At 46.6% G+C, this 15,139-nt stretch overlaps 1 protein-coding gene across 1 annotated transcript in view; it reads left to right on the top strand.

Annotated features, from left to right (window-relative positions):
• Positions 1-15,139, top strand: part of LOC116991151 (MARVEL domain-containing protein 3-like) — a 49,427-nt gene that overhangs the window by 19,701 nt on the left and 14,587 nt on the right. Inside the window, exon 3 of the mRNA XM_033049525.1 lies at positions 1,941-2,101. Within this exon, the coding sequence (XP_032905416.1) occupies positions 1,941-2,101 (161 nt within the window). The remainder of the gene's footprint in view (positions 1-1,940; positions 2,102-15,139) is intronic.

Here is a 15,139-nt window from a genome sequence, read left to right as displayed (position 1 = left end):
ACATCTCTGAATATTGTGAATTGTGGGAGATCAACTTGATCAACTTACATGAGATACACTTATAGTATGAATGACATCATTTAATTAATTTATTGAATACATTTTATTAGCCAAGTATGTATACATACAAAAAATTTGCCTTGGTGCTTTGCTCGCAAGTAACAACATGATATACTGTAGACAATTAAAAATAAAACATTATAATTTAAACAAGTGAAGAATGAAATAAAATACAAAAGGAGGATACAGACTTTTGTCTGTTGAGTAGAGCTACTGCTCGTGGAAATAAAAGCTGTCTTTATGTCTGGCTGTGGCGGCTTTTACAGTTCGGAGTCGCCTTCCAGAGGGAAGTGCTTCAAAGAGGGGAATTTTAAGTCGCCTATTCTTTGCCTTCTTGCCAGAAGGTTCAGTTTCAGTATGAGTTCCACCACAGTTGATGTTTAAGTGTAGAATTGATGAAGTATTACGTTGTCAGCAGTGTTCTTTATATGAAAAGATTTTAAACCCAGGACTACCTGTTCAACTGGATTGTTCATTTATCTTGTCTATGGAGTAGGTGCTTCCAAAGGTAGTGATCAATGATTTCCCGACCCCCAACCCCTTGAAATGATACAAAGTGCTAGAGTAGCTCAGCCGACTGAAACAGTTTGAGGAATGTCCCAATGTCGCCTATCCGTGTTCTCCAGACATTCTGACCTGCTGACTTACTTCAGCACTTTGTGTCCTTTCGGTGGATGAAGAAGGGCTCGCTGGTGCGCTTTCTGTCGGAAGTGCCGTTGGAAGTTGGGGCTCTAAATGGCCACGGCGACGGTGCTAGTGGTGATGGGCCGGCAGGTCATTCCATTCACTTTCAGTTCACATTTTATATACGTTTCTGGCACTCATGGTGCTTTAGAGACATGGGAGGGGTGTCATCAGTAGGTCAGGGATGTATTGTTGTTTCATTATCACAAGATCTCTGTTGGGCCAGAAAAATGGATAATCCAGAAAAGCTCTGGAACTGAGACTGCTGGAAAATTAGTGTTCAACCTGTAGTATGAAAATAGCTACTTCCTCCCCATTAGGGTTGCCAACTTTCTCACTCCCAAATATGGGACAAAAGGTTAAAATAAGAGACAAATTCCCAATGGCAATTCGTTGACCAACTCTGCCATGGCTGGGTGAATGATGAGTTGGCCCAGGTGCTGGACTGCACACAAAGACCAGCTGGTGGCCCAGCTGAGGAGTTTTGGCTTGGATGCCGGACTTTGCACGCGACCTCGCGCACAAAGTCCGGCACCCCATCCAACTCATGAACCGATAATCGGCCATGAGAAGGAAGGGTGGTGATGTTGCCGGTAAGCGAAGGTCCGAAGGTCGGACAGCTGGTCGGGCTGTCGACCGACGGGGCCACGGGCGAGGCGCTGCTGCTGCACTCCATGGGCTGCACTACGTCGGTGCGGGTGAGGCGGGGACGGACGCGGTGCTCCGACCCGACAGTCCCCTCGACCCGAGCAGTAGCAGTCAAATATTGGACAAGGGCGGTCCCGTATGGCACAAACCAATTTAGCCCAATATACGGGATGTCCCAGCTAATACAGACCAGTCGGCAACCCTAACCCCATCTGACATTTTGGAAAGAATTAATTGAAATTAAAAAAGGATTGCAACATTGTCACAAGAGATTTTTATTCGTTTTTGTTCAATTACTATTAAAAATTAAACTACCGGATCTGTGCAGTTGCTCTTAACTACTGAGACACATTATAAAAAGCAGTTATTGGAATTTGAGTGGTTTAGCTAAAATATAGGGCTATGCACGTCCAAAACAATTAAGTTAATTTGTGAAAGGGCTTTTATAAACTAATGGTGGGATGGATATTAAAGACTTTTAAAGGTTTTAACATTTGATTTGCAATAGATTAAATTTAATAAATGAGAAATAATTTCTGTTTCAATAGACATGCAAATGATCCACCAGAAGAATCTTACGCCAGACAACCCACTACAAGAGATACACCATCTTCTTCAGCACCTCCCGTTTACAGCTCTGTATCACAAGCCAACACTCCACCCAAAGAATCCTTTGGAACAAAGTGTTCATATTTGTGCTCCAGACGAGGTATGTACAATATTACTTGCATTACGTACCTTTTTATAAAAGTTTTTTCCGGAATCACTTATTTTAGTTCAAATAGTAAATGGTAGTATGAGACACATGATGCACATTTATGATTTATGACCAAAAAAATACACAAAGTGCTCGAGTAATCCAGCGTATTAGGCAGCATCTCATGGATAGGTGATGTTTCGGGTTGGGACACTTCAGACTGATTGTGGTGGGCAGGGAACTGGGGGAAGAAAGCTGGAAAGGAGAAAGGCAGGACAAATGTAATAACAAGGAACTGCAGATGCAGGTTTATACCATAGATAGACACAAAATGCTGGAGTCACTCAGCGTGTCAGGCAGCATCTCTGGAGAAAATATATAAATTACGTTTTGGGTCGGAACCCTTCTTCAGACAGATTGCAGGGAGGAGTGGGCAAAAACCTTGGAGCGATGAGAGAGCTGGGCAAATCACAGTTGGCAACAGATGACCTCAGGCGAGTGGGTTCCCTGATAGGCAGATTGGATTGAGGTAGAATGGAATAAAATGGAAGAAAAGCTCTACATCATGGCAGGCCCTGAATTCATTGAGGTGGTGGCACATGGATGCATAGGTGAGGCTTCTGTTGAGAACTGACCGTTCTGTATTGGAAAGAGGGAGGTCAAAGGAGGCGGTGAAATCATGACGGGGATGAGGGCTGGAGGGGGGGGGGGGGGGGGGGGGGGGGGGGGTAGCAGCAGGAATAGTGGTGCCAGTACTGAGCGGCAGGACAAAACATAGCAAGCATTATTCATAGAAGATAGAAGGTCGTGGTGAAAGGAAGATATTCTGGCTGGAATTTTGTGACCAGTGGCGTTCCGCAGGGATCTGTGCTGGGACCTCAACTGTTTACGATATAGATAAATAACTTGGACACAAATGTAGATGGGATGGTGTGTAAGTTTGCTGATGACACCAACATTGGAGAAGTTGCAGACAGTGAGGAAGGTTGTAACAAGGTACAGCAGGATATAGATCAGCTGCAGAAATGGGCAGATAAATGGCAGATTGAGTTTAACCTGAGCAAGTGTGAGTTGCTGCACTTTGGGACGTTGAATGTAAGCAGAGAGTATACAGTTAATGGTAAGAGCCTTAATAGCTTTGAAGTGCAGAAGGATATTGGAGTCCAGGTTCATAGCTCACTAAAGGTAGCAGCACAAGGGGATAGGATGGAAACAAGATGTATGGTATGCTTGTCTTCATGGCTAGGGACATTGAATATAAGAGTCAATAAGTCATGATGCAGCTCTATAGGACTTGGTGAGGCCGCATTTGGAGTATTGTGTGCAGTTATTACAGGAAAGATGTGTAAGGTGTGGAGAGGGTGCAGAGGTGGTTTATCAGAATGCTGCTTGGATTAGAGGGTTTCAGCTACAGGGAGGATAGACTTGAATTCTTACCTCTGGAATGTCAGAGTGAGGACAACGCAAATTGGAGGAACAGCACCTCATTTTTTTGCTTGGACAGTTTACAACTAAGTGGTATGAATATTTATTTATCTAACTTCAAATAACCCTTGCTTTCCCTCTCTCTCTCCCCGTCCCTCCCCATCCTAGTTCTATGACTAGTTCTTCTGTCCTGATTAAACATTACTGATTGTATGACTCGTTGTCACCTTCCCCTCAGCCAACAATGAACCATTCTACATTTCCTTACCATCATCTGCTTTGGTCTGTCGTTTTCACACCTTATCCATCCATATCTCTAGACTCCCTCTCCCCTGACTCTCAGTCTGAAGAAGGATCTCAATCCGAAAAGTCACCGATTCCTTCTCTCCGGAGATGCTACGTATCCCATTTAATTTGACATCATGTTCGGAACAGATATCGTGGGCCGAAGCACCTGTTCCTTTGCTGACCTTTCTGTATTGCGTGTTCTGCGACCAGCATGTTCCAGTAAGGAGGAGATAAAAGGGTGGAAAGGTCATGGGTCCTTAGATGATCAAAGAAGTCGTCAATTTGGTCAAAAAGAAAAGGGAAGCACATGTTGGCTTTTTAAGGAATATAAAGCAAGCAGGAAAGATCTCAAGCAGGCAACTGGAAGGAAAGGGATCAGAAAATACCGTTGGTGAGTCAGATTAAAGAAAATCTCAATGTTTTTAAAATAAATTTAAAAAAAAAGAGCGACCATGGAGAAGGTAGGATCAAGGATAAAAGAGGACATTATGCTTGGAGTCGGAGGATCTAGGTAAGATATAAAATAAGTACTTTGCATCTTTATTCTCCAGAAAGTAGGACATGGCAGACAGTGACATCAATGTGGGGAATACTAATATGTTCAGGTAGTTTGACATCAAGAAGCTGGTTTTGGGGCTCTTGAAGAGCATTAATGTGGATGTCACTAGCCTCTTCCCATCAACCATCAGGATCATAAGCCACGTCACAAAATCTTAACCACAACCTTAGCTCAGCAAAGCTCTACTATGGACTTTGTTTTGGTTTCAGACATTGTGGTATTGCACTATTATTGATTTTTTAGAATTACTGATAATATATTGTATTATCTTCTATATTACTAAAAGTCTGTTCTTGACCGGTTCTGGCCATCTGTGCTGCGATTTCTGAGAGAACGCCGCCACCTACGGCCGTCATTTTTGGCCACCTTGCTCAGAGCCCCCCTCCGCCGTATGTGTGCCGAGGATTTTTCACGTCGATGAAAAATGACAGAGATACTAATGTTTTTACAAAATTCCCCATTCTCTCTGCTGCCCCTGCTGGTGGCAGGGGGGAGGGACTATAAAACCAGGAAGTGGTGTGCCTCACAATCTCTTCAAGGGAGGAAGGCAGAAGGTCACGTTTCTCTGAGCTGTGAATAACACTGAACACATGTCTACTCAAATGTAAGTGCCCTTAGTGGTTCTAAAACGCTTGCAGAATGTGTCTATTGGTTCTAAAATGTTTGCAAAAAGTGTCTATTGGTTCTAAAATGTTTGCAAAAAGTGTCTCTTTTGGTTCTACAATGCTTGCAGAATGTGTATTTTTTGGTTCTAAAATGTTTTTTTAGGTTCTCCCCCCCCCTTTCTTCTCCCCTCCCCTTTCCTCTCCCCCCTCCTTTCCTCTCCCCCCCCTTTCCTCTCCCCCCCTTTCCTCTCCCCCTTTCCTCTCCCCCTTTCCTCTCCCCCTTTCCTCTCCCCCTTTCCTCTCCCCCCCTTCCTCTCCCACCTTTCCTCGCCCCCCTTTCCTCTCCCCCCTTTCCTCTCCCCCCTTTCCTCTCCCCCCTTTCCTCTCCCCCCCTTTCCTCTCCCCCCCTTTCCTCTCCCCCTCCTCTCCCCCCTCTCCTCTCCCCCCTCTCCTCTCCCCCCCTCTCCTCTCCCCCCTCTCCTCTCCCCCCTCTCCTCTCCCCCCTCTCCTCTCCCCCCTCTCCTCTCCTCCCCTCCTCTCCCCCTCTCCTCTCCTCTCCCCCTCTCCTCACCCCTCCTCTCCCCCCATCTCCTCTCCCCTCCCCTCTCCTCCCCCCTCTCCCCCCCCTCTCCTCTCCCCCCCTCTCCTCTCCCCCCTCTCTCTCTCCCCTCTTTTTCTCCCCTCCATCCCCTCCCCCACCATTCCTCCATAAACACCCTCCCCTCCACACACCCCTACCCCCTTCTCTCCCCCCTCTCCTCCCCCTCTCCTCCCCCCCCTCCCCCCCCCTCTCTCCTCCCCCTCTCTCCTCCCCTCTCTCCTCCCCCTCTCCTCCCCCTCTCCTCCCCCTCTCTCCTCCCCCTCTCCCCCCCTCCCCCCCTCTCTCTCTCCCCTTCATCCCCTCCTCCCTCCCTCCCCTAAACCCCCTCCCCTCCACACCCCCTACCCTCTTCCCTCCACCCTCCCCCCACCTCCCCCTCCCTGCTCCCCACCTCTCCCCCTCACCCCCCTCTCAGCACCCCCTCTCTCTCCCTCTCACTCTCACCCTCTCTCTCTCCTCCCCTTCTCCCCCACCTTTCCCCCCTCTCCCACCCTCCCTCTTCTCCTCCTCTCTACCCCCCTCTCCGTCTTGCCCCTCTCTCTGTGTCTCTGTCTCTCTCTCTGTCTCTGCCCCTTCTCTCTCTGCCCTCACTCTCTACCCCAGCCCCCTCCCCCCCCCCCTCTCTAGGTGTGATTGCGTTGGGGGCTATGTGTCAGTAGATAGGGTGTTTATGGGGTAAAAGGAGCAAATTAATAATATTAATATAATATCAAGGGGGGTAATTAGCATGAGTGCGGGGGGGAGGGGGGATAGTTAGTGTGTGTGATGTGTGCATGCCGCTTCCCCCCCACAACCGCACGTTGGGGCAACAGACCCAACGGGTCTGCACTTGGTCTAGTTGATCATTGTATATATATTGTTCTGTATTATGTGTTAATAATACAGCTGTTATGCTTGAAAAAGTAAGAATTTTAATGTTCCATCCCCAGTGCATATGACAATTAAACTTTCTTGACTGACTCTTGAGCTTATTACAGTTGGAGGGAATGCTGTACAGGAGGCTACAATTATAAGCTCTCTGAGCAGTTCTTTCCCTTGAAGAGTGAAAGACGCATTCAAGATACAATGTTCCAAAAGGCTGTATGTGTTGAAGAGTAAGCAATTAGTATGGCATGAAGAAAAATCACCAAAAGGATCGCCAAACTTCTTCAAGATCAATTCCAGCCATAGTCAGCACCTTAAACATTTACATTTACAAATTTAGAACTGCTTAGTCAGATTGAGGCATGAAAGAATGCAAGGAAAGGATTGCAGAGGAATTCAGCATTTGCAAAATGGCCTCCAATTAAATCCACTCTTGCCTAATTTGAATAAGTCACCTGGCATGTGTGGTTGAAAGTACTCATTGCTCCAGAAGTAACACTTGCTCGTCTTGAAGAACAACATTTGGAAATATCCCAATGTGAAGAGAGAAAAAACTATTAATGTCAAGTCAAGAGAGTTTTATTGTCATGTGTCCCAGATAGGACAATGAAATGCTTACGTACAGCACAACAGAATATGTAAACATAATACAGAACGGGAGATAAAAGTTCAGTGTGTCTGTAGACCATAGACCATATATACATAATGAATAAACAGATAAAGTGCAATAGTAATAATAGACTGTTATTGTTCAGAGCTTATTTGATGTCGTGTTTAATAGCCTGATGGCTGTGGGGAAGAAGCTGGTCATGAACCTGGATGTTACAGATTTCAGGCTCCTGTACCTTCTTCCCGATGGCAACGGAGAGGTGGGTGTGTGACCAGGATGTTGTGGTTCTTTGATAATGTTGGCAGCCTTTTTTAGTCAGTCTGAAGAAGGGTCTCGACCCGAAACATCACCATTCCTTCTCTCCAGAGATGCTGCCTGTCCCGCTGAGTTACTCCAGCATTTTGTGTCTACCTTCAATTTAAACCAGTACCTGCAGTTCTTTCTTACACACTTCTTTTATAATAGATTTTGGTTAAAGCAGATGGACCTATTGACTTTCACCTCCAGGCCAGAATGCCGAAGCCATCCCTGGCTCGCCATGCCTCCCTGGGGTGGAAGATTGCAACCTTCACGTGGTCCGCCCTGTTTCGACGAATGCCATCAACCCGGCGTGCACAATCAAATAAGATCCCTGAATGCTTCCAGGCCAGGCTGCCGACGCCTCCCTGGCCCACACAGCATCCTCAGGTGCTTCCAGGCCACACTTGGCGCTGAACCTTACATGGGCCAAGACTCCACTGATATTCGCCTCTCCTCCAGCTGCCGGCAATCCAGGGCCATCAACTCATCTAGATTACAGGCCCAGAACCAGACTGAGTCTTAAGAAGGGTCTCGACTCAAAATGGCACCTATCCATGTTCTTAAGAGATGTTGCCCGACCTGCTGAGTTACTCCAGCACTTTGTGTATTAATCAGCATCTACGGTTCCTTGTTTATATTATATAATGAAAGAACTGCAAATGCTGGTTTAAATTGAAGGTAAACACAAAATGCTGGAGTAACTCAGCGAGGCAAGCAGCATCTCGAGAGAAGGAATGGGTGACGTTTCGGGTTGAGACCTTTCTTCAGACTCGACCTGAAACATCACCCATTCCATCTCTCAAGATGCTGCCTGTCCCGCTGAGTCACTTATGCAATGATAATCCCTTACTCTGTTATGGCAGATAATCTGCAATAACCAACACCATTTACTGTACTTCAGAACTATCGGATGTGAAAATATGTTAATTAACCTGTTGCTGGAAAACTTACTGATGCTAAAATCTTATTGAATTTTAGTAAGAAGTTAAACCAGAATTCTTACAACACAACTTCCTAAAATAAAATTATTTTCCAGTGAATTATAAAGGATTTGCTTTTACCCTGATTGTAATTTGTACATTCTGGCAGGAAATTATGATGATCATTAAGACTTTCAGATTCAAGAATATGTATTAATTACAAACAAATAATACAAATAAGCAGCAGCAGGCAATTAAAGCTTTATTTCAGACACAGGTCCATATAACACATCAAACAGTACAAAGAATTACAAAGATACATTAAAAAATTGCATATTAGCCTAAAATATATATAAGCTATTGCACCAATGCCGTCTTAGCCTAGAAGTGAATCTATAGCAGCTTTTCAGAGGGCTGACTAGGGCTTCAATTATATGGTTCTCTGATTTGTCCAGGCGACACATAAAACTAAACATCAGCTGTCTTAAGAGTGCCTCACAGGTTGGCACTCTAGTGGACACAAACAATTGACTGGCACTATGCCACCTAGGGACACGAAGTAGCAACCTCATTGCATCATTGTATGCAACCTTAAGCCTCTGCATACTCTTTTCTTATAATTAGACCACAATTGAGCAGTATATAACGGTGTGATGTAGGTTCTGAACAGGGAACACTTCACAGAATCAGAGCACATATAAAACTTCCTTATAAGCATGTTGGCTTGAAGATAAATTTTACAGCGCTGTCGGTAGAGGTCTTTGTCATCCTTCCAGTCATCAGATATGACATGACCTAAGTATTTAATTTCCTCACACACAGCAAGAGGACAGCAATGAAAGAAAAAAAGAGTATAATATTATTTTCTTCATATTGCACTGTACCTTAATTTACTTATTTCAACAAATGATTTGAATGAACTATTGAAACCAAACTGGTTTGGCAGCTCATTTTCAGAGAAGACCAACCATAGAACAAAATACAGGACAGTGTGAGAACAGGCCTGCCAGCCCACACCGTCTGTGCCGAATATGATGCCAAGTTATATTAATCGCCTCTGCCTGCATGTGATCCTGATCCCTCCATTCCCTGCATATCCTTGTGCCTTTCCAAAAGCAACATTTACATGATACCAACGCTTACAATCCAATTGCATGGCGTGCAATTGTATTATGTAGGTGTTGGTATTATGTAAATTTTGACACCAACGTTACGAGACTTGACTGATGAACTAGAATTGTATAGCTGTACATTCTGCAGCTATAAATATTAGATATGCTTGGACTGGTAACTTGGCAAGTGGCATGTTTTGATTCAGTTTACATTCTGCACCCATCAATATATATTTGCTTGGGCGTGTAATTTTCCTGGGCAAACTGAAATTTATTTGAACACTTAGGTGATCTGCAGAGCTGCTCAGAGCAATAAAAGGACATATTTTCAATACATTTTGCTTTTGTTAAGAGGACCATGGGAAATAGACAATAGGTGCAGGAGTAGGCCATTCGGCTCTACGAGCCAGCACCGCCATTCAATGTGCTCATAGCTGATCATCCCCAATCAGTACCCCGTTCCTGCCCTCTCCCCATATCCCCTGACCGCTATCTTTTAGAGCCCTTTCCAGCTCTCTCTTGAAAGTATCCAGAGAACTGGCCTCCACCGCCCTCTGAGGCAGAGAATTCCACAGACTCACAACTTTCTGTGAGAAAAAGTGTTTCCTCGTCTCCGTTCTAAATAGCTTACTTCTTATTCTTAAATTGTGGCCCCTGGTTCTGGACCCCCCCCCCAGCATTGGGAACATGTTTCCTGCTTCTAGCGTGTCCAAACCCTTAATAATATATGTTTCAATAAGATATCCTCTCATCCTTCTAAACTCCAGAGTGTACAAGCCCAGCTGCTCCATTCTCTCAGCATATGACATATGACAGCATATATCCCGCCATCCCAGGAATTAACCTTGTAAACCTACGCTGCACTCCCTCAATAGCAAGAATGTCCTTCCTCAAATTAGGGGACCAAAACGGCACACAATACTCCAGGTGTGGTCTCACTAGGCCGTATACAACTGCAGAAAGAACTCTTTGCTCCTATACTCAACTCTTGTTATAAAGGCCAACATGCCATTTGTTTTCTTCACTGCCTGCTGTACCTGCATGCTTACTTTCATTGACTGATGAACAAGGACCCCCAGATCCCCTGTTCCCAACTTGATACCATTTAGATTGCCTTCCTGTTTTTGCTACCAAAGTGGATAACCTCACATTTATTCACATTAAATTGCATCCTTTCATTTCACTGCACATCTGGTATGTGTATGTGACGAATAAACTTGACTTGACTTGATCTGCCATGCATCTGCCCACTCACCCAACCTGTCCAAGTCACCCTGTATTCTCATAGCACCCTCCTCACAGTTCACACTGCCACCCAGCTTTGTGTCATCTGCAAATTTGCTAATGTTACTTTGAATCCCTTCATCTAAATCATTGATGTATATTGTAAATAGCTGCGGTCCCAGCACCGAGCCTTGTGGTACCCCACTAATCACTGCCTGCCATTCTGAAAGGAACCTGTAAATCCCAACTCTTTGTTTCCTGTCAGCCAACCAAGTTTCTAGCCCACAATACCATGTGCCCTAATTTTGCCCACTAATCTCCTATGGGGGACCGCTACATCCACTGGCTCTCCCATGTCCATTTGCCAAGTTACATCCTCAAAAAATTCCAGAAGATTAGTCAAGCATGATTTCCCCTTCATAAATCCATGCTGACTCGGACCGATCCTGTTACTGCTATCCAAATGTGCGGCCATCTCATCTTTTATAATTGACTCCAGCATCTTCCCCACCACCAATGTCAGGCTAACTGGTCTATAATTACCTGTTTTCTTTCTCTCGCCTTTCTTAAAAAGTCGGATAACAAATGCCCAGATCCCCTGATACTTATCAAAACAGCGTGTAAGTTTGTGTTGAGATATGGGGACCCCAATATCTCCCAAGGCAGAAATAGAGGGGATTAATATACTTCTTCCATCAGTTCCACCAGGAAAGTTTCAATGTATGCTGAATTTAGGATGGAGTTACGACAGGTTTACAGGGATATGGGCCAAATGCTGGCAGGTGGGACAAGTGTGGATAGGAAATGTTGGCCAGTGTGGGCAAGTTAGGTTGAAGGGTCTATTTCCACACTGTATGACTATGAAGAACAAAATATCACACAAAAGTGGTACATGGTTACAGTGCAGCACAAGAACAAGCCCTTCAACCAACCATGTCTGTGCCAAACATGATGCCAAGAACATCACTTCTCTACTGCACGTAACCCATATCTCACCATTCCCTGCATATCCATATGGCTATCCAATCGTCTTTTAAATGCCACTAATAGCTGAGTCTCACGTTGCGAGTTGACACAAGAGGTACCCCGAGTGAAAGACTCGTGGTTGTGTACGAGATTGCAAGTGTATGATCAAGAGTTTAACCGAGTTCCCACGGGTATGACAAGTTTGCCGTTTACTTGTCATTTCTGCGATGTTCCAAGTTCGTCTCCCGAGTTACTCTTGAGCCAATCCTGATTGAAGGTTTGTTTTAATAAGCAACAGTGTTATGTTTTAATAAGCAACAGTGTTAAAGAAGACCTCTCCATCATGTGGCTTTGTTTTAAAGATAGAATTCAGCGCGGCCGCATCTATTGATGTGACCTACAAAAGGAAAATACACACCATCCAGTGCCAGAGCAGTTATACTTATGATTTGTTTGAAACACACAGGTTTGATATGTTTTAATTGAATTTACTGCCATGTCTACACACTGCGGGGAGACGGGAGATTAAATCTTTGAATGTGGACGGATGTGCACATCAGATTGTTGGGAGACAGAGCTCAGGGTTTGCCTCCTGAGCTGCTTTGGTGCTCAGGCGTGAGTTGAGGTGGAGAGAGGTTGGGGGTGGGGGGGGGGGGGGGGGCGTCATTAATCTGTCTGGGGTGACATGGCTCTTGGGTTAGGCTGGGATCATTCTCTGCGAGATGATCTTAGTGCAGGAGACAAGTGTAGGAGAGGTGTACTGACTGTGTGGGCAGACACTTTGGAAGTGATTGCCCCCCAGTCTCAAAAGCCACTGTGTCTCCCTGTCCCTGGGATAGCAGGGGGCGATCAAACAACACAATACCCCCCCCCCCCCTCCACGCCAACACGAAGGGCAACGATCCCAAGGCTTTAGCGTCAGGAACAGCGGGCAGGCGACAATCACCTGCCATAACGCGAGAGAGATCATGCACTGTTGTAGGTCTCCTTTGCACGTCGGTGTTTCTGTCTTTCTCCACTCATTGTTGGCCCTATCTGTCACCACCCCCACCTACACCCCTCTGCTTCCAGGCCATGTGTGTGACCCCTTCCCTCCCCTCTCCAGCTCCCCGCCCATTGCACCGGCGCGGGGGCTGTGCACTGTCTCCACGTCGGCGATACCAGCAGGTCAGTGCCAGTCGCACCGGGGCAGTCGCTCCCTTCAGTTTCCCAGGGGGTCGGGACGGGACTGGAGTTGGGAGGGAAAGGTGGGGGGGGGGGATGGGTGGGTTAGGTGAGCAGGAGAGTGGGGTTGTTTGCAGTTGCAGAGGGAGGGGACAAGGGCGGTACAGTTCCCAGTCTCAGCTCCTGTCCAGGGGGGTGGCCGGAGACGTCAGGACCAACGGGACACCGACCCCCAGGCCCACCAGGCCCACTGCAAGCACGGAGATCCCAGAGACCCACATCCAGCAGCAACTCCAGCCCAACCCTGCTCCAACTCCAGAGGAACACGCTCCCCGATGGGCCGCTACGGCGACAAGTGGCAGTTCGCCCACAGCCCGAGCTGCGCCCCCTCATCCACCACCCCAAGAAAAAGACATACCTTGCACACCATCAGCTTCTGCCCCTACGGTACCCGCTGCCACTTCATCCAGCCGGCAGCTGCCCATCTTCAGCAGGATCTCGGTGTCGGACTGAGGGGAGGGGGGTGGAGGTGAAGGGCTGCAGGCTCACACATTACTCATGACAGGATAGACATTACTATTTTTTAATAAGAGGAACATTTTACGATGAAATACAGAAAATAGTCAAGAGCCGGAGCCAGAGGGGGGATGGGAGTCAGCGGCCCATCGGGGAGCGTGTTCCTCTGGAGTTGGAGCGGGGCTGGGCTGGAGTTGCTTCTGGCTGTGGGTCTCTGGGATCTCCGTGCTTGCAGTGGGCCTGGTGGGCCTGGGGGTCGGTGTCCCGTTGGTCCTGATGTCTCCGGCCATCCCCCTGGACAGGAGCTGAGACTGGGAACTGTACCGCCCTTGCCCCCTCCCTCTGCAACTGCAAACAACCCCGCTCTCCTGCTCACCTAACCCACCCATCCCCCGCCCCCCCCCACCTTTCCCTCCCAACTCCAGTCCCGTCCCGACCCCCTGGGAAACTGAAGGGAGCGACTTCCCCGGGGCGACTGGCATCGACCTGCTGGCATCGCCGACGTGGAGACAGTGCAAAGCCCCCGCGCCGGTGCAATGGGCGGGGAGCTGGAGAGGGGAGGGAAGGGGTCACACACATGGCCGGGAAGCAGAGGGGTGTAGGTGGGGGTGGTGACAGATAGGGCCAACAATGAGTGGAGAAAGACAGAAACACTGACGTGCAAAGGAGACCTACAACAGTGCATGATCTCGCTCGCGTTATGGCAGGTGATTGTCGCTGGGAAACTGAAGGGATCGACAATCTGCTGCTGCCTGCCCGCTGAGTTAAAGAGTTCCCACGGTAGACTCACAATACACTAAGGTAAACGCACGGGCCACTACGTTCTTACAACAAGTTAAAATGTTTCAATTCTTAACCACAAGAGTAAATTTGACTCGTGGAAAACTTTAAACATGTTTGATTTTTTTCAAGAGTTGACAAGTTTCACGGGTACCTGCCGTTAGCGCCACGAGTCTCTAAGCTGCGTCCACGAGTTCCGTACGTTAATCGTACGCTATTACCATGAGTTTTAACTCGGGGTACCTCTTGTGTCAACTCGCAACATGAGACTCAGCTTTAACACATTTGCTTCAACCGCCAACCCCTCGCCTCGCCTTCCAAGCACTCACCTTCCTCTATGTAAAAATAAACTTGCTCCGCACATCTCCTTTAACCTTTGCCCCTCTCGCTATAAAGCCATGCCCTCTAGTATTTAATTTTCCATCCTGGGAAAAGATTCTGACTGTCTACCCTATCTATGCTGCTCATATTCACATTTTTCCAGTAGATGACCACACAATACACCACCTAACCATTGTCCTCCTAACCATGATATTGTCCTATATCATGACTTCCTGACTCTTACACTGCTCCAACCTAACAAAGCAAGCATCCTATATGCCCTCTTTCCTACTGTGTTTCCGCTTTCGGGGAGTTATGGACTTTGACTCCAAGATCCCTCTGTACATCAATACTGTTAAGGGTCATGCCATTAATTGAAGATTTTCCCCTTAAAATTGACCTCTCAAAATACAACATCTCAAACTTGCTGGGATTAAACTCCATCTGCCATTTTACGCCCAATTCAATAGCCGGTCTATATCTCGCTGTACACTGTGGCTGCCTTCCTCACAGCCTACAACCCCGACAATCTTGGTGTCATCTGCAAACTTACTATCCAACCCGTCTACATTTACGTCCAAACATTCTGTGTAGTAAGTTGCTGTGCTTCCCGAATTCTGATGTGGACTAATTTCATAGCTTTTGCTAACTGCTATATTGGGAAAAAGACTAATTAAAGTCTATCAGAGGGGGAAAAAATGTCCATGGTTGCATACACTAAATGCACCGTAGCTGCACATTGTTTTAAAATGTTGTTTTAAAATTTTGTTTCGTTCCTTTAAAGCTGCTTGTATA

The sequence above is a fragment of the Amblyraja radiata genome, chromosome 2 (genome assembly GCF_010909765.2).
Source record: "Amblyraja radiata isolate CabotCenter1 chromosome 2, sAmbRad1.1.pri, whole genome shotgun sequence".
NCBI lineage: Eukaryota > Metazoa > Chordata > Chondrichthyes > Rajiformes > Rajidae > Amblyraja > Amblyraja radiata.
Note: the sequence above shows the minus strand (reverse complement) of the source record. Positions and strands in the feature narration are given on the sequence as shown.